Raw genomic sequence first — 21,574 nt, 5'->3', positions numbered from 1 at the left:
TCTATAATTGTTCTACAAGAATATACATATAGTAATGAAATTTACAGTGTTGACTTCAGCAGAATGACATGACAATTTATTCAAGTAATTGTACAAACTAATTCAATATATTGTGCGCATAAAAAACAGTTTTTTTATTATCTACAACAACAAAGTTATAGAACTCTAAATCCGTTGTTATTTAAGTCATTGTAGATGTCTCTGACGGATACAAATTTTACGGTTTTTTAAACGATTCCAACATAACATAACTAGAGTGACAGTTAAGAGTTAACGAAGAGATGAACTATTGACAAAACCAGTTATTGCTTTCGCACGATTTATGTGTTCGTAAAGTTCTAACTAACGATAGAGAAACCGGCCCTTAGTCAGCTTAAGTTGGAGGCCATCTAGTTCTAGTTCTAAGCGCAATGTTCTCTCAGCGCGCAGGCCGCAAGCTAGCCTCAATGGTAATCGTTGACACGGCCAGCAAGTTCAGCCGCGTAATAGAATCCATCTGGCGAAGGGCAGTATCACCATCAGCTTTATATAGAGGCAACGGCTGCTGATGCTGGACAACAGTTGATTCACACACATCATGAGCAGCGGCAGACACTTGGCAAAAGGTGAGCTGAAGCTTACAACCTAGACGTAATCCCTGCATAACTAATCTCTCCTTCGTTGTCACAGGCTCACCCACGCCCGATGTGCCCGAGGATGGGATCTTGCGTCTCTACTCGATGCGCTTTTGTCCGTTTGCGCAGCGTGTGCATCTGGTGCTCGATGCCAAACAGATACCATATCACAGCATCTACATAAATCTCACAGAGAAACCCGAGTGGCTGTTCGAGAAGAATCCGCAGGGCAAGGTGCCAGCTTTGGAGCTGGTGCGTGAGCCTGGACCGCCAGTGTTGACTGAATCGCTGCTCATTTGCGAGTACCTGGACGAGCAGTATCCGCTGCGTCCTCTGTACCCCAGGGATCCGCTAAAGAAGGTGCAGGAGAAGCTGCTCATTGAACGATTTAATGCCGTGTTGGGCGCCTTCTTCAAGGCATCGGATGGCGGTGATATTGAACCATTTTGGAATGGTTTGGATGTCTACGAGCGGGAGCTGAGCAGGCGAGACACGGCTTTCTTTGGTGGCGAACAGACGGGCATATTGGACTACATGATCTGGCCATGGTGCGAGCGCTTGGAGCTGCTCAAGCTGCAGCGTGGCGAGGACTACAATTTCGATGAGACGCGTTTTCCGCAGCTGGTGAGTTGAAGCAACAACTTTCCATTACTTGATTAGCTAATTCCCTTTGCTTGCAGTCGCTGTGGCTGGAGCGCATGAAGCGTGATGTGGCTGTGATGGCGTTCTACATGGAGGCCGAGGTGCAGGCTGAATTTCTGCGTACGCGCAGTGCCGGCAAACCCAATTACAATCTGCTGGTCAAGGATGCCTAATCCTCAGTGTTTGTATTTATTCTCGATTTATTGGAATGAATAAATTGCATTTGTTATTGCTGCTGAAAGGCAATGTCATAGTTGGGCTTGCCCTGCAGCTTCGACTGCTGGAATTTCACATGCAGCTGCACATCCGTTGCAATCGCTTTAACTGTTTCATCCTGAGCCAAAAGTTCACGCCATTTGAGCTGTTAAAAAAACAGTCGAGGAATTAGCTTTAGCATCGAAACTTTTATTTCATTTGCTTACCAAGTGCTGGAAGCGTTTGGCATCCAGTTCGTAGCCCTGCTCCGTGTTGTATTTGAGGCTGGGAAAACGTTCGAACCAAGGCCAGATCATATAGTCCACAATACCAATCTGTTCTCCACCAAAGTAGCGGGTGCCACGTTTAATCAGCTCCTGCTCAAACACATCGAGCGCCTTTTCAAAGTTTTGCAGCGCATCTGGTGGCACATTGGGATTGCAGGTGAGCACAGGATACACGGCGCTCACAACGCCAGCAAAACGCTCAATGAGTATCTTGTCCAACGCCTTCTGCATCGGATCCTGCGAGAAGAGCGGACGCTGTGGGTACTGTTCATCCAAATAGGCGGCTATAATGAGAGATTCCACCAGTGCCGGTTGTCCAGCAACATGGGTCAACTGCAGGGCAGGCACCTTGCCCAAGGGACTGTACTCCGTGTACCACTCGGGCTTCTCGATCAGATCAATGTAGACCTTGTGATGCGGCAACTGTTTGGCAGCCAGCAGCAAAGCGACGCGATGCGAGAAGGGACAAAAGCGCATGGAGTAGAAGCGGAGTACGTCATCCTCGGGCAACGTCGGCTTGATGGAGCCTGCAAAAGGAGATGATAGTGATGAGATGACAATGATAGAACTTGCCCCGAAATCACGTGAAGTTGCTTTAGATTTTAATTTCAGATTTATTCCAATTCATAATCTCAATTAGATTTTAGATTGTTTATACGGGCTCGAAGGCCACATCGTAGTTGGGTTTGCCCTCGTGACGTGCAAACATAAACTTGGCATGCACGCGAGGGTCCAATGCCACAGCCTTGACAGCCTCATCCTGTGCCACCAGATCACGCCACTGCAAAAGCTTTGCATAGCGAGTCTTGTCCAACTCGTATTTGTCGGCCAGCGTAATCTTCAGTGCTGGGAAACGCTCGAACCACGGCCAAAGCATGTAGTCGACCAAGCCAATCTGCTGGCCGGCAAAGTAGGGAGTGCCACGCTTCTTGATCTCCTCCTCGAACACGTCCAGTGCTACCTCGAACTTCTGGAGCGCATCCGCTGGCGGATTGTTCGTAAAGAAGACGGGGTAGACAGCGCTAACGGCTGGTGCCAGTCGCTCAATGAGTATCTTATCCAGCGCCTTTTGCAGGGCATCTGTTGGGAGCAGTTTGCGCTCTGGATACGCTTCATCCAAATATTCGGCAATGACCAGCGATTCAACCAACGCCGGTTGACCGGCAACAGCGGTCAATTGAACAGCTGGCACTTTGCCCAATGGGCTGTAATCCGTATACCATTCGGGCTTCTCGTTCAGATCAATGTAGACCTTGTGATGGGGAATCTTCTTGGCGGCCAGCACCAAGGCGGCGCGTTCCGAGTATGGACAGAAGCGCATAGAGTAGAAGCGCAAGACGCCATCATCGGGCAGTTCTGGTTTCGGCGTACCTGTCAACGAATGACGTCGTGGAATAAACCCAAAAAACTATTTATATCTCTGCATGCTCTAACAGTGTGCGAATCTCAACGAAAAATTTGATAGCAACTTAAAAAGTATGACGCCGGCGTTTTTAACTAATGTTTCAAGGGCTTTGGGGTGACATTGACGTGCCTCCTTACCTTTTTTAAAGTGCTTCAGTGGAATGCTCATGATGCTAAACTTTATTGCTTTGCGTATCGGCTCCGTGTTGGTCTGTTTCACCTGATCTACTAAACACTAATAGTTTACAAACAATGCTTATATTTATCTCTTGCTGAAGAGCTGCGTTGGCGATATCGATATTTTAGTCATTTTTTCAAAGTTTTGATTGCTGGTGGCAAACATCGATGTTTTTTGTTAACACAATTGTACTTTATTAAATAAATAATAATAATATTAATTCTACCTCTTTTTGTTAAAAAAGAGAGCTTTTTGCTTTATATGCCGCCATTTTAAAGGTGTGGCCACAACTAAAATATATTCACGGACAGCAAATATACTAAAATATACTTTTATAACTGTCACTTGGCTACACTGTATACAGTATATTGATATATTGCCAAAACGCGTATAAAAGCGCGCGTCCGTTTAAATATCTAGTTATTTATATTCGTTTTTCAAAGAATATTCTGTCAAGAATATTTTTTTCTCAGCAATCAAGTCATCTCCATTGGAATTTTAATGAAAAGCAGTGCTTCTAGTAGAAAAAGGAAAGCAATTTCGTTTGCAATGATCTATTGAGCTTGTTCGTTTGTCATATTAATGTTAGTCGCGACCGTTCGATTGTGCGATATCGATTAACGCAGAAACTTAAAACGTACTTTACAGTTCCAACAGACTAAAAGCCCCAACTTTAAAACTTTCCATGAAATAAAAACAATTGCCAGCAGCTACGCTATAAACATAATTTATATTTCCATTAATTTCTTTTCGTATCTCTTTATATGACAAACTTATATATTTATTTTGAATTTTAACTAAAATTTAACTACCACAGATAGGTTGCAATTATATATAAAATGTATATATAATATATATATGTATATAGATACATTCATAAAAACATACATATAGTTATTTAGATTTCGTATTGTGTGTGTGCTTTACATATTTCACACAATCTTTTTGTTTTTGTATATAGTATGTGTATATTATGTTTGAATATGTAATATTAGCTGTAAGATTACATTATTATGTAATGTTATATGTATACAGTAGATAGAGAATTTCTATATAGAAATGCGATACGTTTGTTTTTCGACTATAACGTTGAGATTTACACAAAGAATACACGTTTACATCGCATGATTATATGTAAGTATTTTTATGTATGTAGACGACAGGCTGAGCGCTTTATAAATTTAAATGAGGTTTTCGGGCTCCGTTTAGTGAGGAGTTCAAAAATTTGCCACTTAACTAAATACATAACTCTTGCACTAGGCTAAACAACTAGACAAAATGATAACTAATTAACAATTAAGGTAAACATTTATTGGAAATCTTGTGCAATGTGTATTTCTATCTTGCATCGGAGTAGTTTGTTTAGACTGTTGTGTCCGGTGGCGGAGCAATCGGTTGCTTCGATTCGGACACATCCAGACGTGTGGCAGGCGCATCCGTTGCGGCATCCTGCTCATCCGGCGCAATATCAATGCGATGCGCCTTGCGCCACACGACCAAATCCATGAGAAATGCAAGAAACATAATGCCAGCCGTAATGCCTATGAGAAGAGAATTGTTAATAAAGTGAACAATTGGGAATTGCATCATTTACTTACCCAAAAAGTATCGCCTAAATGTGTCGGCATCGTAGAGTGAACAGGCGCCATGCTCACCGCACACCGTCTTCCAGATGAGGCAAGCCGAGTCCACGACGGCGCCATAGATGATCGGACAAGGAACATTACCAAACAGCCCAATAGCCGACTGTATGACGCCCATGGCCATGGCTTTATCTATTAATCAGGCGTGTACATCGTGTTTAGAGTTGTAAATTAACTTGCATTACATAATCTTTGATCACTCACCTTTTGGATGTGTACAGCGCATGACGAGCAGCATGCTGCCCACCTCGGAGGTGGAATGCATAAATACGCAAATGGCAAAAATCAATATAAAGTAGATAAAGTTCTTGCAGTTATTATCACAGTAACCATTGACCACCTCAGCAGCTGCAAAGGAAATAAATTCATTTACCATTTGTTGTATAATATACTCGTATCATATAAGTTTCCTTACAATTAATCTATAACATACAAAATAAACTATGCATTTTCGTATAATTTCTGACCTAAACTTATATCTTTCGTCTATAAATCTCTTAAATTCTGTTACGTTCCTTACATTATTTTCCTGTAATTTTATCAATCTGTCCAGGGTTCTACTTCCGCTACTCCTCTAAAAATCTATTATAATATTTTATATGCTATGTTCCTTTCAGAGTTTTTCGTTAATCTGTTTATGTAGAAATTTTAAATTTCTCTGTGCTCTTAAACTATAATATAAGCTTATGTTTTTTATAAATGAAATTTCATATCTCTCTGTATTCTGATTCTGCTTTATAAACTCTGATTTTGCATTATAGGCAGACTTCTCGATCAAGCGGACACTTTCTAAGCGACACTCGTCTAGGTTATTTTTATATATGCAACTCATTGACTGGCAATAAACGTGAAATATTTTACTATATTTGCTTTTACTAGAACTAAGCTAGATTCTAAGAAACCCAAAATTCAATCCATGTTGTGTACGAGATGATAGAAGAAACATTAACTTCAGAAAGCTTCTTTTTTGATAAGCAAACTCACCATCTGGAATGCAGGCACAGTCGGAGTAGAGTGTGCGATTGTCGCTGCCGCGGAGCATGGAGCTGGTGCAGCCGGCGTGGCAGGCCGAGATGTACATCTTGCCATCGCCGCAAATGGGCGCAAAGTTCTCCTTATCACAGGTACAGTTGAGTACAGCACTGCAGGCGGGCTCGATCATTGTGGGACTGCAAAACAGCAAATGGAAATGGATTAATTCTGGAACAGTTTGATCTCCCCTCTCTAATGCTCACCTCTTGCTGTCGGCTGCCTTGTAGCCGGCGAAATCATTTGTGCTGCAGCCAATGAACATGAGAATGATCATGCCGGAGCAATAGACGAGTGCAGTGAATGCAATCCAGGCAGCGACACCACGTGCTGTTGGCTTGCGCTTCAATATGAATAGACCTGAGATGACGATGCCAATGCCCATGACAAGGATGCCACAGAAGGCGGCGATCATATTGGCATCGTAAGTGGCCAGACGGAACTGCGTCTCCAGATACTTGGGCAGAAACGTGTAGAGTCCGGCAATGGGCAGCAGATGGAACACACACGACGCAGTGCGGAACATGAGGATATCGTTGCTCAGCTGACGACGCACCGTCTTGGGGAAGTCTAAGGGAAAGTATTATAATAGCTTAGTTAGATACAGTTTAAAACATTACTCAAGTTTTGTTCTAGATGATATTATATAGTCACTAACATTTAGCGATTAGTAGGAAAATAGCTTATATTGAAAATATAAATGGGTTAAACAATTATTAAAGTTTATACTAAGCAAAATAGCAAAGTAACTTAATTTGTAAATTCAAATTGAACCAACTTCTAAGAAATAATAATAAGATGATAACTAATTTGGGGAAAAATATATTTCACAGACGTGTTTAAATCAAGAAACAATTCTACATAGAATCATAATAAAATCGTTAATCAAGTTGAAAATTAATAATCTCGGTTGGTTATTTTCAATATTTAGAAATATACTTTAAAGAATTAAAAAATTGTGAAAATTAAATTTAGTAGTTTAAATCTCATTACAAGATCATTTTTCTCTCTGTGTAGTTACTAGAGTATCAAAATTCTTGAATCATGATCAAATCATTTGAACATACTACAATAATTCTCCATTGACATTCTTGAGATTCTCAAATATATCCTTAATTTAAGAATTTAAAAATGTTAAAATTAAACCCAGAAGGTAAAATTGGTTCTCTTTTTGTAGACATACTAAAGAATCAACCCTCAAAAGTTTTGAAAATGATTCCACTAATTAGAAAATTTTGTGTACTAAGCACTTAAAATAAAATAAAGTCAAACTCAAATAAGAAATTGGGGAATGTGAACGAAGTGTAAATTAGAAACTAAAGTGCACAAAAAAAAGAATGATAATCTTAACTTCAACTCCACAAATAGAAAGCTACAAATCAATGACGAAGACCTTTGCAGACAGTGTTTTACAAATAGTAAAATAGAATAGAAATTAGTATCTAACTCAAGTTCTCCACAAAATTTATCTTTACTTGACGTTTCTCCCAATTTATCTTCCTTTTAAATGAAATCATAGTGTAATAAATTGAAATACTAATATGTAAATAGCAATACTAATACTATCATACATAAATTAAATTAAATTAAATTGTACAACAGTTCGTATACATAATCAAACAAGTAAGAAAGCTACAATCGAGTGTACTCGACTGTGAGATACCCGCTACCCATTTTGAATAAAAGCTATATATTTTGCATTATATTTCTCAAAATATACCGAATATACTACAAAATACTAAAAAAATATACCAAATGGTATATGTGGTATATCGATATAGTACCGCATTCTAAATATACCATAGACGGCACAATATACCAGATTGTCAGCCAAAGTAACTAAGACCCATAGTAAGTAGGCGTTTTTGCTCATATGAAAGTATTTCTTAATACCTTCCACAATTTTTACCTGATCGCAACCAAATTTGCAGGAATCATAATTACTATAGTTGTAATTGTATAAACCAAAATTCGTAACTCTAGCTTTAACATTACGCTTGTTATTCGATTTTTTTGATTTGTGGGGGCGGAAGGGGGCGTGGCAAAAATTTGAAACAAACTTGATCTGCGTGCAAACATAACAAATGCTGTCGAAAAAAAATTATATCTCTATCTCTTATAGTCTCTGAGATCTAGGTGTTCATACGGACAGACGGACAGACACACAGACGGACAGACGGACATGGCTATATCGTGTCGGCTGTTGACGCTGATCAAGAATATATATACTTTATAGGGTCGGAGATGCCTCCTTCTACCTGTTACATACATTTCCTGCCGGCACAAAGTTATAATACCCTTCTACCCTATGGGTAGCGGGTATAAAAAGTGAGTAATTGTAATGAATGAATTTTAAAATAAACTTCAGTTTACAATTTCCAAGAATTAGAGTAAATGAATAAATAAAGAATAAAGAAATAAGAAATAAAAGTGATTAAACAGGAAAATTAGTTTCGCTTACCCTTCAGCTTGGGCTTCTCCTCCTGCTCGGCTGCTGCAGCAGCAGCGATGGCTGACTGCGCCTGCTGCTTGCCGCGCAGCTTCTTGGGGAACGAGAACATGGCAATGGAGGCGAGCAGCATGAGGCTGCCGATGGCCACGGGGCCCAGCCACCAGGCACCAATCCAGCGCGGATCGCTGGCATCGAAGCCGGGATTCGAGAAGTTCACATACCAGCGAGTGCAGAAGCTGCCCACAATGAAGCCAGAGGCGGGTCCGAGGATGCGCATGCCAATGGTGACGGCCATGTACATGGGCGACTGTTTGCTGCCCACATTGTCATCGATGTACGGAATGCCCAGCGTGGAGACGGCTGTCTGGCCGATGCCCGAGCTGAGCAGGCTGGCAAAGAAGATGCAGAGCACAATGACCGTGATCTTGGAGTGCGAAGCCTGTTCCAGCTGACGCTCCTCGTTGCACTCGCTGCCCGCAAGTGTGCCATTGCCACCCAGGACACAGAGATTCGGATCAGTGGCGTTGTTCCACGTGGACAACGATGACTGCAAAGACGCCTTCGGCTGCAGGAAAACGCTCGACTGCATCAACTGTTCGCCAAAGATGAAGTGCGGCAAGGCGCACGAGAAGGCGGCAATGGCAAAGAGCACCATGCCACAGGCAATCCAACGTGGTCGATGGCCACGTCCAGCGAAATACGTGAGCAACATCGCAGTGCTGATCTGTCCCATCTCGCTGGCACTCAGCAGAATTCCCGTTGTCTTCGACTTGATCTGGAACAGCTTCTCGATGGTCGTGATGACCGAGACAAAGTACGTCTGATACATGCCCTGAAGAATGTACGCCAGCAGGAACACCACCATGAACACGTGCGTCGAGGCAAAGCGTCGAGCCCAACGTGGCCGACAGCCAAAGAGTCCGCAATTCGCAGAGTCATCTCCCACACCATTGAGATCCGAGTCGAAATCGGATTCCTCGGATTCACTGCCTCGCGGTGGCAACTTGTAGCCACCGGTGAGTGGCGCCTGTTCGTGTGCATACTTCTCGCGCAGACTGTGTCCATTGTGACCACTGTGAGTGTGTCCGTTGCCATTGTTGTTGCTGCTGAGCAATCCGTTCTTTAGATTGTTTATATCCTCCGATGCCTTCCACTCGTTGTTGTTGCTCGGCGCACTCTCATACAGAACTGTGGTTGGCACCGTGCTGCTGGTGACCACATCGCCATTGTGCTGTGCCAGCAGTGGCGTAAATGCCTGTGTCGAGTCACGTCTGCCATTCTGATGATAACCATGTCCATTGCCATTTCCATTTCCATTTCCATTTCCATTGCTATTTCCATTCCCATTTCCATTACTGTGTTGTTGTTGCTGTTGTTGTGTTGCATGGGCGTGGCCATTGCTTGGCTTCTGTTGGCCATTTGTTTCGCTTGCTGGCGCTGCAGGCGCCTCAACATCGCTTATGCTTTTCATTATGACTTCACGTTACACCTTGCGTATACGTAGTGTGTGTGTTCTTGCTTGTTGTTGTAGCTAGTTTGCTTCCTTAGCTAGTATGATTGTTGATGATCAACTGTTTTTTTTCTTAATAAATGCTGCTGCTTAAGTTGTCTTGGAAATTTGTTGTTCCATTTTACTTTAGGGGCAGCTGCTACATTGGAAATGCGTTTTCAGACTTCGCTTTCAATGTGAGTGAAGTTTGTCTTCTTTGAGTGTTGCTTGTAGATGATTCTTATTTTGTGCTTGGCCAGCAACGAGGTAGTTTCGGTTGTTCTTCTTGTTGTGGTTGTCAGTTACTTTTATTTGTTGCAATATGGCAGTGTTAACTAGAAAAGAAGAGCAGAAACAGAGGAGGGAAGATTAATAAATTTAACAAAAGTAAAAGTATATTAATGAATGTAGTTTTTATTGTGTTTAATTAATCTGTACTATACAGTTGGTAATATATTTTAACTTTGTAACAATGTTTTTATTAGCTACATTCTTTTAAGAATTTTATTTGATTTTTCACATTACTTTTTAAAATGATAAAATTTACTTATTATCAATTAGATAGATTGTAAACAGAATAAAAAAAAAACTTTTTAAAATGTAAATCAAGTATTTAAATATTTTGTATGCGCCAAAACAATAAGATTAAAATGCAATATTAATATTTGTGCTAATAACGAATTTTGCATTTTAGTTTTATTTGCACAATGTTTAAGTGAATACATATTAAAAGATAAATTATAAAAATGATTCAAGTATTTTTTATACACATATAAACAGATGAATGCTAATGAGAAATATAAATATTTGTTTTAATAATTTGTTGTTTTATAGTTTTATTCATACTATTTTTAAATGAAGACATATTGAATTAATGTATATATTTTTTATTATGTGCTTTAAATTTGTATTTAGCTTAAAGCGTAATTTTAAATGCCAAGTTTAGACGAAGGCATTAGTTGTCATGGCTCTTCTCCTAGTAAGGAGAAGATTTTTTTATAAATTTTTGTCTACTTTTATAAATAAATAAATAAATAAATAAATAAATGCGAAGTAAGACAATGAAACTTTCAGTCATTTCATCTGATTTATAAGTTGTTGTACATTTTATTAAATTAGAAGTTGAATCTGTGCATATAAATGTACGACAACAACACATTCTTTTACAATCTATATCTTTATAACTCTCTCAAAGAATTCAAAGTTTGCATAACACTTGCGCCTTTTGGATAGGCAACAAAATATTTCAGTTCACTCGAAAAAATGATGCATTCAAATTTAGCGAAATTGCGTATTACAAATTTTGTTAATTTGGACATCAATTTTAAAGTAGTTTCGTATTTATATATTTGTTTTTAGCTTTTAAATATTAATTGCTTGCAAATAATTTCGGATAGTTGCCAACTCACAATTAGGCGGTCATAAAACACTGATTAACAACGAACAACGAATCAAAATCGAGTTGCGCGCGCAGAGTCTACGAGCAGGAAAAGCAAACTGAGCACTCGAATTCAAAACGCAGACTGCAAAAAGCGCAACACAAAAACTGTAGCACACACAAAAAAAAACGTCAATTAAAACAGCGCACAAAGTAAATGCTGAGCGGCAGTAATAACAGCAACAACAGCAACAACAACAGCAATAACAACAACTACAACGACAGCAGCAACAGCAGCAGAAGCGGCGGCGACAGCAGAGACTGCGCTTATCAGCACACAACACACACACACATACATATGTATGTACACATGCACGTATGCACATGCTGAGCGCCAGCAGAACGCAGTCTAGCGATACAGTTACTTATACTTGTGTACTTATACGCACACTTATACACAACTCTCATACGTTGATACAAGTAAACAACATTCAAAATTATATGCGAGTGTGGAGTAGAAGAAATCGTTGCAGGCATTTCTTTTTTTTCGTTTTTTTTTGGCAATTGATAAGTGCTTTCAAGGTTAATTGATTAGAAATTCTTGCTCAACCATGTTGAATGCGTTCTATAAATATTTTCATTTTCGTTAAATGTGAGGTCTAAAGATTATCTGTGCAAAAAAAAACTAACATGATCGCAGATAAATATTTTGTGTTGTACTATAGCATACAACAATGTGTTGACAAGGTATAGTAATTAGGTAAAGTAAATTTAAATAAACATTAATGATTAAATTTAGTAACTTAGTTAAACATTAATAGGAATACTAAAGAATAAACATAAGGTAAATTTAAATAAATACGAATATTCAAGATTAAACCTAGTAACCAATTGAATCATTAAGAATATTAAAGATTAAATTTGGTATCATATTATCATTAATGTTATTTTTTATTGAAGTTTAGCTTACTTAATTTTATCTTCTAAGGAATTCATTCTGGTATAATGTTTTCTTATAAAAACCACTAAAATAATGGAAAAGTAAAGTACGTTTCTTAATTGCTTTGGCTGACAATCTGGTATATTTTGCACATTATGGCATATTTTGAATGTAGTACTTAATAAATATACCAAATATAGCCTTTGGTGAATTTTTAGTATATTTTAAAGCCTTTTTTGCTTATATTCAAAATGGGTAGCGAGTATTTCACAGTCGAGCACACTCAACTGCAAGTTTCTTCCACTTTTTTTTAAACAACCGCTACACTCTCTTGCACTATCTGAAGAATTGCAAATGAATCGCTTTATTCTAATGATAATTTCTTTATAATTAGTATTATATGCAGGCAATGCTCATTGGGTTAAAAACAAATATTAAAACAGTTTTGTCGAAATTCCGCTGCTGACTAAATTTCAATGTCAGCCGATATAATATAATATTCGCATGTTTATACTCATTATACGCAGACTATATACATATATATGTATGTACAGGTATATGGATATTTTTTACTTGACTTTTTATTGCGCCACTTGCGGAATAGAAGATACATATTCATACTCAACAAAATACACTTACTTGCTATACTCTATGCAGATGTTTGCATACATATTCCACTTATATAAAGCTATGACACAATAAAAATTTCGCTTTTTAACTGTTCTCTCTCTTTCTCTTATTTACTGTCTCTATCTGTTGCTCTCTCTCTCTCGCAGTTGCAAACGCAGTCGCTGCAGTCGCAAAATCTTATCAGCTGCGGCGCAACCTCGCTGATAATGAAAGTGAAATTATTTCTTTGCTGTGCGAAAGAGATGGCACAACACAATCATAAATATACTTGTTGGATCAACTGAGAGAAAAATGCACATTATATTCGTTTTTTATCGTATTTGTGTTAAATGAATGATTGCGTACGTTTCCATTTAGCTGAATCATGTTGGCAGATCATTGCTTAAATTTAGACTATTTCGCAAATATTTATTTATTTCTATTCTGCAGGGTATACATAAAGTCTATCATTCAATACGTCCCACTTGTTGTGCTCTTAAATTTATTGCGTCTGTTTTTGCCAATTTATATTGACTTGAACAAAAATTTCCTTAGAAATTGCAAAAGTTGCGAAATTTGCAAAAATTCTAATTTGACGTGCGCGTGATTATTTCTAAATTCTATTTTTCCATCTCATTAAAAATTAATCAATGTCAATTCAGATTACTAAGTTGCGAAATTGTATAAAAATTTAAATAGGAATTCCATGGAAATTGCTAAAGTTAAAAAATTCTGGAATGTCTGAAACTACATTATTTTGCCTAATTAAAAACTTGGATTAATAATAATCAATACTGTATAAAAGTTTAATATATAAGTTTAATAAGCTTTCACGTTAATCTTTGCCAATTATTTTGAATTGACTTGACTAGAAATTATTATCAAAATTGCAAAAGTTATGAATTGAATCGAATTAAGCATCAGCGTGATTATGTCAAAGGAAATTTCTACTATATATTTGAAAATTTATCAGATTTAACTCGGTTTAATAATTTGCAACTTTGTAATACAATATTTAATGTGCATGATCAATAAAGTAGCAAATAAACGATTTATCAAAATGGCAAAAACAAAATGTATTGGAAATAATGAAGTGCATTTATCAGAGCTTTAAGCTGTTTGTAAAGCTTTAAGCTGCTGAATTATATAAAACATAACGAGGGAAACTTTAATCAAATAAAGAAAAAACAAACATGTAGAAAATAATGTTTTGAATTCAGCAGCGCATTAAGCTGTTTTTAAAGCCTTAAGTTGCTTATTTATATGAAAGATAACAAACGAAACTTTAATCAAGTTGAGTATATTGAATACTTAATAGTTTGCTATAGACCCAAAAATGATTATTTAGGTATAAATATTGTTTGCATCAAGTTTACAAATAAATAAAAAAAAGGAGCTTTAAGCTGCTTAAATATTTTAAATTTTTTTTTAAAGATCTTTAGGATGTCTTCATATACTCGTATTTCAAATATTTAAAACATGTTTGCAGCCATTGACGTAATACTAGAAAATATTAAAGCATCGTGTTGATTTGATAATATTCAAAACGAATCTTTAAGCTGATTAGCTGAGCAGCAAGCTGCTTGCTGCAGATAACTGTATAAAGTTTGTTGATTGCAAAAAACATGTCCAATACGAAGAGGCGAAGAGATGGAGAGATGAGGAGGCGACAGGCAGATGCGGCAAATGCTTATGCAAAGTAGATTTGAGTTTGGCTCAAATGCTTCTTTGGGCCTGATGCACTTGGCCAAAAGGGCTGACTGGTTAGATGCCAGTGCAGCAGTTACCAGTTCTAAGAGTTCTAAGAGAGTGCTGCGAGAATGCTGTGCTAAGTACCTGACCACTGAGGACAGGTAAAGCACATTGAACCCACCAACCCTGGTCAGTGAACGAAGTCTCTGTTAAAGAAGATGTGATGATGTGAAAACAATTTTCCATTACTACTAGATATACTAGATATATTGGTTTTAATTTGGTTTAATAGATTGTTAATTGTTGGTCAATTTGTTGCTTACATAAGATGTCCAAGTGTCAGATTGTTGAAAGCACTTGCCTGATTTATCAGTGTCAATCTTAATAAATGCAATTAAAGACGCGTTACGAAACAGCGCGTATCGAAGAAGAAGAAGAAGAAGAAGGTTTCCATTTCAATTGGCGCTTCGATAGCTTTTATTTTTGTTTTCGTTTTTCGTTTGTGGTCATAAATATTGTGAAAAAGTTAAGAGTTATCAGCGCCTAGAATCGAATTGATGCAGGAGCAACATGCGGGCGACTCACAGATACAAAGAAAGACAGAGAGAGAGAGAGAAAGAGAGAGAGAGAGATGGAGAGTGTGTCGCTCTCAGTGCGTGTCGTTTTTCCGGTTTTTCGGCCAGTTGTTGCCACATCTTCCGTCTTCCGTCTTGGCCAACGTTGGCGACGTAACTGCTGCTGCTGCTGCTGCTGTTGGCTGACTAAGTTATTACGCGATCTTGTTTGGCTCACATGTATGTGTGTGTGTGTGTGTTAGTGTGTGTGTGAATGTGCATTTGAATTGCGCAAGCGCAACTATTGCAAATTGCATACCAAACAGCTCTGTTGTTGTTGCTGCTGCTGCATGCCAACATGCAACAAACCAGACACACAGGCAACGAGGCCCAGCAACATCAACATCAACATCACAACATGGCCAACTGTTGACTAGACGCTGACAGCAGCAACAACAACAGCAACAACAACAGCGGCAACAAGTGCAAAAGCCGCAGAAGAAAACCCGCAACAACAACAACAATAAAAAAATGGTTAGAAGGCAGCATTGAAAGTAAATTGCAGGCTAGTAAAAGAAAGATCATCATCATCATCGTCATCATAATGGATGAGCTAGTTGAAGCCAAACGAATGACCATTATCGTCTTTCTTATCTTCATAATGAGCAACAGCAACAGCAACACGAACAACAAAAGCTGCTTGGCCACATTTCACTTTTAGCATAGAAATAATTTAGAACTTGTCTGCAACGAGTGTTGTTGGCCAACAGTCTGCGTTTGTCAACTTATAACAAGATACTTTGACAATTTAACTACTGACGAGCTCTAAGGAAATTTCCAACAGTTCGAATTAAACACCAATTGAGTTAAAGTGTGGAAAATAACACATTAAAAAACGATTAATCTGAATTTTATAAAGAGAAACAACAATTTTGCTGTGAACTTTAATTAGAGTATAAGGGGAAAACTTAAAATTTAGTCTTTTATAAAATGATAAGATTTTTTAATATGAAAAGGCTGATTAAAGATTAAAGTTTTTACGTTTGAAATTTTTTTTTAGAAATTTTTTTTTTAAATTGAGAAGTTGACAAGCCATATTTCCCTCTGAGTAGAATTCAACTATTGAAAGACTTTTATGATTTATAATCTCATTTTTAGAATACCTTTCTAAGGAGAGGCAAAAGGAGGCATCTGCGCCCCAATAAAGTATTCTTGATCTGTGCCAAGAGTCGAGATCTCATAACTGGGGTACATTTTGAAAGTAATAATATATTGATACACCAAATATGGCCCTAGGCATATTTTAGTATTTTTGAGGAATATTAATTTGGTAAATTTTGGTTTTACTATTATTCAAAATGTGTAGCGAGTATCTCAAGGTCGGGCACACTCGCTTTCTAACATGTTTGTTATAAGGAAAAAAAATTTGGTTAATCTCAAAGCGATGCTTGAAGATTGAAAACTTCTTTCTAGAACTTTTTAGGATTGAAGATTTATTTCAACAACTTCTTTTTAAGATCGCAAAGTTCTTACGGTCAATAGACTGCAGATAGAGAATTGTGTTTCATAAACTTTTCAATTTACAATTCTAATTTCAAGAACTTTTAATATCTTAAAGTTTATGCACTAAAGTATTTTTTTTTTATTTCTATTTAGACTCTGTGTATAATTTCAGCTGGTGTACGACTTTAATTATACATATGTTATGTTTAGTTTTCTTATTTGAAAAGTTTTTAGGCTTAAGATATCTATTCTCATTTATAGACACTTACTTTTCTTTCTGTGCAGATTTCCAACTGTTTTTAGTTTCTAGTTTTCTTTATTTTGATTTTTAATTAACTATAGTTAAATTTGAATTTGTAGTTCGGTTAATTTAAACGTTTTTTGTAGCTGGCTATATTTAAAACCTAAGCCAAACTCATGATTTATCTTTCACCGTTTATTTTTAGATCTTGGCTCAGCTCCACATTAGATATTTGCTAATTTGAATTATTCGGAATTACATTAATTGGTTATGTTTAGATTTTGTATTAATTTCAGGTCTATTTTGTTAAGCTTTACATTTTCTATAAGCAATACCATCACACACATTTATTATAACTACTTATAATAACTCGAACACAATTTAAATATTTCACAATGCACTTTATTATTTGTTGAACTGCTCTGATATTATTGAGCCGTAGACCTGAATACTGACTATACTATATAGTATTTCCTGTTATGCCCAAGCTGCATATATTGAATCACCCGACAGTCGAATGATAAACAAAGCTAAAAAAAAAAAAAAACTGTTGGCTAGTCATCGAGACTTGGATTTTGCTTCTAAGCGCGTCACATTCGCATCGAAATCAGCAGTTTTTTTTTTTTGTGTTTTATTTTATTTCGCTGTTGTAGTAGTTGTTGTTGCTCCATTCCCCCACCTCGTTTTTCGTGCCTGGTCGCCTTGACTTTGACCTTCACACTGAAAACCGAAATTAAAACCAAGCCAAACACACCACAAAAAATAAACTGATCGTTGTTTGTGTGCGTTTTTTTTTTCTTTCATTTTTTTATAAACAAAATTTTTAGACAGACGCAGAGAATAGCAGCAGCAGCAACAGAAAAAAAGTTGATCAAATTTGTTTACCACATTTACATATACATAAAATGTATATTTATATGTAGATAACATTTATTTTTTTTTTCGTTGCTGTATTAATATGTATATCAACCTAATTGAAGCCCCGTTTTAAAGCTGAAAGTGTCAAAATTATCTGAGCTCGGTTTGGGTTATTTTTTTTTACTTATTATTATTTCCTTCGAGTGTGATTCATTACAAGTTATCGTTTTTTTTGGTTTACTTTTAATGGCATTAATTTCACGTATTGTTTTCGAGTGTAATTCCTATTAAGGTGAACGATAAAACATTTTACATGTACCGAAAAATCCGAATATTGCGGATTATAAAAAATGAAATTCGAACAGTTTGAGAAATGTACGAAGGCGATTAAGATGAGGATTACCAGACTTATATGTACATTTGGTTTTTAAAGTGGAACACGCATGTTTATATGGACTGTGCATTGTATTTACATATGTATACATGATTCATGGCACCATGACAAAAGGTGCGGCAACAAGAATTCAACAAAAAGACGCAACAAACAAAAACATGCAGGAAAATAATTATGAACGTCGAGTATTAAATACACTAAAAGTTAATTAGGAAAAGGTGAGAAAGCTACAAATCGAGTGTGCTCAATAAAAGCAAAATAGTGCCGTAATAGTATTAAAATGCACTGAAAATACTAAAATATACCAAAGCGTTTGCTTGATATATCGATATATTGTTATGCGAAAATATACCTTAAAATACAAAATATACCAGATTGTTAAAATATATACATAATCAATACCAAAAATACTAACACCAAAAAACACTAGGATGTACCAAAATATTTGTTTGGTATATCGATATACTATTACGTTGAAAATATACCATAGAATACAAAATATACCAGATTGTTAAACTATACACCAAAAATAATAATACCAAAAAAAATATACCAAAGTATTTGTTTGGTATATCGATATACTATTACGTTGAAAATATACCGTAGAATACAAAATATACCAGATTTTAAAAATGTATACCTAATTTATACTAAAAATACTAATGGCAAAAATACTGAAATATACTAACGTGTATGTTTGATATATTGATATACTATTATTTTGAAAATATACCATACCAATACAAAATATGCTAGGAGATTTCTCCTTATTGATGTTACCTTCATTTCCTCTAGGCACAAAGTTATAACCTTCCACACACTTATCATAATTTAAAAAATATGGTTTTGAGACTATTAACTTTAAAATGTTGCTAACGACATATCACATTTGATATACTTTTTGTGAGAGTGAAAAACAACGCTGGCAACTGATATCCATAAGATACAGACAATGTTGAGCCGTTTTTGCACATGGCTTTACTGTATATATTTTATTTATTTTGTTCGCCGCAGTTGCTTTTCTTTATGCGCACTTTCAACAACAACAAAACAGAGAGCGAGGCAGAGATAGGGACAGAGAGAAAGAGAGAGGGAGAGAGGAGGTGGTGAAAAAAAACAAACTTCCTTTTTGACGGCGCTTGTTAAAAATGCCAAAAAGGTAAGAAATGAAGCAAAAGAACAGCAGCCGACGCAAACGAATCGAAAGCCAAGTAAAATACAAAAAGTATATATATATTTATACACATGTATGTGTATAAGAAAAAAATTAACAACCTCAAAAATGGCAGCGAAGTGTGCATAAATTTTTGAAATGCCCGCAACAAGCAAAGCGACAGCCGAAAAAAAAAGCAAAATAATGAAAAAATACAAAAAAGACGCGAAGCGAAAAAAAAAAGAACGAGGCGAACCTAATGAAATGCAATCAAAAATGCATTTTAAGAGGACTGCATTAAGTCGGGAGCCGGCAAACGCGGCTGTTGGCTGTTGGTTGTTGGTTGCTGGCTGTTGGCTGCTGGCTACTTGTACCTGATACCTGCTGCTGGCAAATGCCAGAGAACGAAGAAGCAACGTTCCAATTCGGTTGCCAGTATCTGGCCAGCAGATCAGAACATGGCGCTGACGTGCGCTGCTGCCTCAGTCCACACACACACACACACACACCAAAAGAAGATGTTCAAATTTATTTAAGCATATTGCCGGTACAAAAAAACAGAAAAAAAACGAAAACAAAATAAAGTAAAAACCCTAAAAAATAAGTAAAGAAAATACAAAATAAATTCAAGCGATTGCTTTTTGCTTTCCCGCCACAATTTACATTTGTCATTTATGCTTACAGTGAAGCAAGGTGAAGAAAAGGTGTAAAAAATATATTCAGTGTAAATAAAAATAAAATAATAAAAAAATCGCATAAATAAGTAAATTAAATACTTAAGAATATTATAAAATAAAAGAAGTAAAATTCGATTACGTGAAATACCGCTTTTGAAATCAGCGAATCAGTGTGGTATTATTCTTAAAATATACCAAATCAATATACCGCTAACGTACTAATATATACCAAGAGCTATATTTGGTATATTTATATAATACTACATTGGGAATATACCACATTTTCAGTCAAAACAACTAAATGAATTTCTTCAATAAATTCTAAAATTTGAATCTGTTCGCAATCAATTTTTAGGAATCATAAACACTATAGTTGTTATTGTATGTACCGCGATTCTAGTTTCAAAATTACCTCAACTTCTCGATTTTTGTCAATTTGCAGGGTTATAAGTGGGCGTGGTAAAAATTTAAAACAAACTTAATCTGCGTGCAAAAATAACAAGTCGAAAAAAAATATTATATCAACATATCTCTAATATAATTTCTGAGATCTACGTATTCATACGGAATTTGGAATCTTTTTATGATTTTTATATATTTTTAAACTAAATTTAATTTTATCTAATTATTTTTAAACTGATGTGTTAGTATTGTACTCCAAAAAATCGGAATCATAAGCTGGTATTCAATTCTTCAAAATATTTGTTAGAAATTCAAAAAAAATCTTATGTGTAATGTGAATCCATTTTATATTTTTAATTTAATTATATTAAGACTTTAATTATGAAATCGAAATCTTTTATGACCTTCCTTAAAAAAGCAAAATCATTTTAAATTGCAATTCAATTGCGATTTATAAATATTCGTTAGAAACTACAAAAATTTCTTTATATATGGAACTATTTTATATATTTAATTAAATTTCATTCAAAGTTAAATTCTTTAATTTCATATCTTAATTTATTTTGTAATCTTGATATTTCTTTTGAATTTTGAATTTTGCTTAATATTAATTTTAAATTATATTTTTCCTCTTTTTTTTAGAGAACTATTGCCCCACAGTGCTGGTCAAAAGAAGTCACCACAGTGATCGTCAACGCCAGCGAGAACGTTGCGTCTGCCATTTATAAGAAATATTCTTAATTTAAACAGAACCTTAACATACGTCTGATTGATTGAGCTGCTGATTTAAGCGGCTTTCTTGACCAAGACTTTCTGTGTGTGTGTCTGTGTGTGTGTGTGTGTGTGTTTGCAGATCTTTCGTCTGTGTGATGGGGCAAGTACGAAATGTGGAATGAAGGTGCGTTGAGGTGTTAACTTGCCTTAAATGTTCAGCCGACAGTACCGTTATAACGCTAATTGAAGCCTTATAAATTGTTTGTGGCCAACTCGAGTTTCTTTTTTATTTTGGTTTTTGTGCACAACCTTTTTTTTCTCCCGTTTTTTGGTTGTCGCTCAATTTTGATTTTTGGTTGCGGCCAATTTAGCCGAAATGCTCGTAAATTGTATTGTAGTTGATGATGTGCATTGATTTAAGCAATTAACGCCCAATTAGATGGACGAGTACGGGTATCTCTTAGTCATGCTAATTTGCATAATATTCAGCTTCAGCTTCAGAGATGATAGAGAATCATCGAACAAT

General features: G+C 36.3%; 3 protein-coding genes across 5 annotated transcripts in view; 1 reads left to right on the top strand and 2 right to left on the bottom strand.

Moving 5' to 3' along the window:
* The first annotated feature begins 2 nt into the window (after nucleotides 1-2).
* LOC132788334 (pyrimidodiazepine synthase) lies at nucleotides 3-1,588 on the top strand. The gene is made up of 3 exons (XM_060795669.1): nucleotides 3-605; nucleotides 670-1,238; nucleotides 1,295-1,588. The coding sequence occupies exons 1-3, from the start codon at nucleotides 578-580 to the stop codon at nucleotides 1,427-1,429; spliced, it is 732 nt and encodes a 243-aa protein (XP_060651652.1). The 5' UTR covers nucleotides 3-577; the 3' UTR covers nucleotides 1,430-1,588.
* Nucleotides 1,437-3,609, bottom strand: LOC132788333 (pyrimidodiazepine synthase). 2 transcript variants are annotated; one of them, XM_060795667.1, is made up of 3 exons: nucleotides 3,281-3,609; nucleotides 1,679-2,265; nucleotides 1,437-1,617 (listed from the first exon to the last, which is right to left on the bottom strand). In XM_060795667.1, exons 1-3 carry the CDS (start codon nucleotides 3,309-3,311, stop codon nucleotides 1,483-1,485), a joined length of 753 nt encoding a protein of 250 aa, XP_060651650.1. In that variant the 5' UTR covers nucleotides 3,312-3,609; the 3' UTR covers nucleotides 1,437-1,482. The 2 variants fall into 2 exon arrangements, with proteins under 2 accessions (XP_060651650.1, XP_060651651.1); XM_060795668.1 differs by lacking the exons at nucleotides 1,437-1,617; nucleotides 1,679-2,265 and adding an exon at nucleotides 2,328-3,109 and having other exon boundaries at nucleotides 3,281-3,606.
* A 517-nt stretch (nucleotides 3,610-4,126) lies between these two features.
* The window catches only part of LOC132788332 (solute carrier organic anion transporter family member 74D), a 37,325-nt gene continuing 19,877 nt past the window's right edge, over nucleotides 4,127-21,574 (bottom strand). The window contains exons 1-7 of one of the 2 annotated variants that reach the window (XM_060795666.1): nucleotides 11,343-11,454; nucleotides 8,454-10,268; nucleotides 6,199-6,562; nucleotides 5,948-6,132; nucleotides 5,168-5,311; nucleotides 4,919-5,095; nucleotides 4,127-4,861 (exon numbers count right to left, since the gene is read on the bottom strand). In XM_060795666.1, coding sequence (XP_060651649.1) covers nucleotides 4,683-4,861; nucleotides 4,919-5,095; nucleotides 5,168-5,311; nucleotides 5,948-6,132; nucleotides 6,199-6,562; nucleotides 8,454-9,915 — 2,511 coding nt within the window. In that variant the 5' untranslated portion in view covers nucleotides 9,916-10,268; nucleotides 11,343-11,454 and the 3' untranslated portion in view covers nucleotides 4,127-4,682. Of the gene's footprint in view, nucleotides 4,862-4,918; nucleotides 5,096-5,167; nucleotides 5,312-5,947; nucleotides 6,133-6,198; nucleotides 6,563-8,453; nucleotides 10,269-11,342; nucleotides 11,455-21,574 lie in introns of those variants that run through there. The other variant, XM_060795665.1, reaches the window with a different exon arrangement.

This window comes from Drosophila nasuta, chromosome 3, assembly GCF_023558535.2.
Source record: "Drosophila nasuta strain 15112-1781.00 chromosome 3, ASM2355853v1, whole genome shotgun sequence".
NCBI classification, from domain to species: domain Eukaryota; kingdom Metazoa; phylum Arthropoda; class Insecta; order Diptera; family Drosophilidae; genus Drosophila; species Drosophila nasuta.
This window is presented reverse-complemented; position numbering and strand designations above follow the sequence as displayed.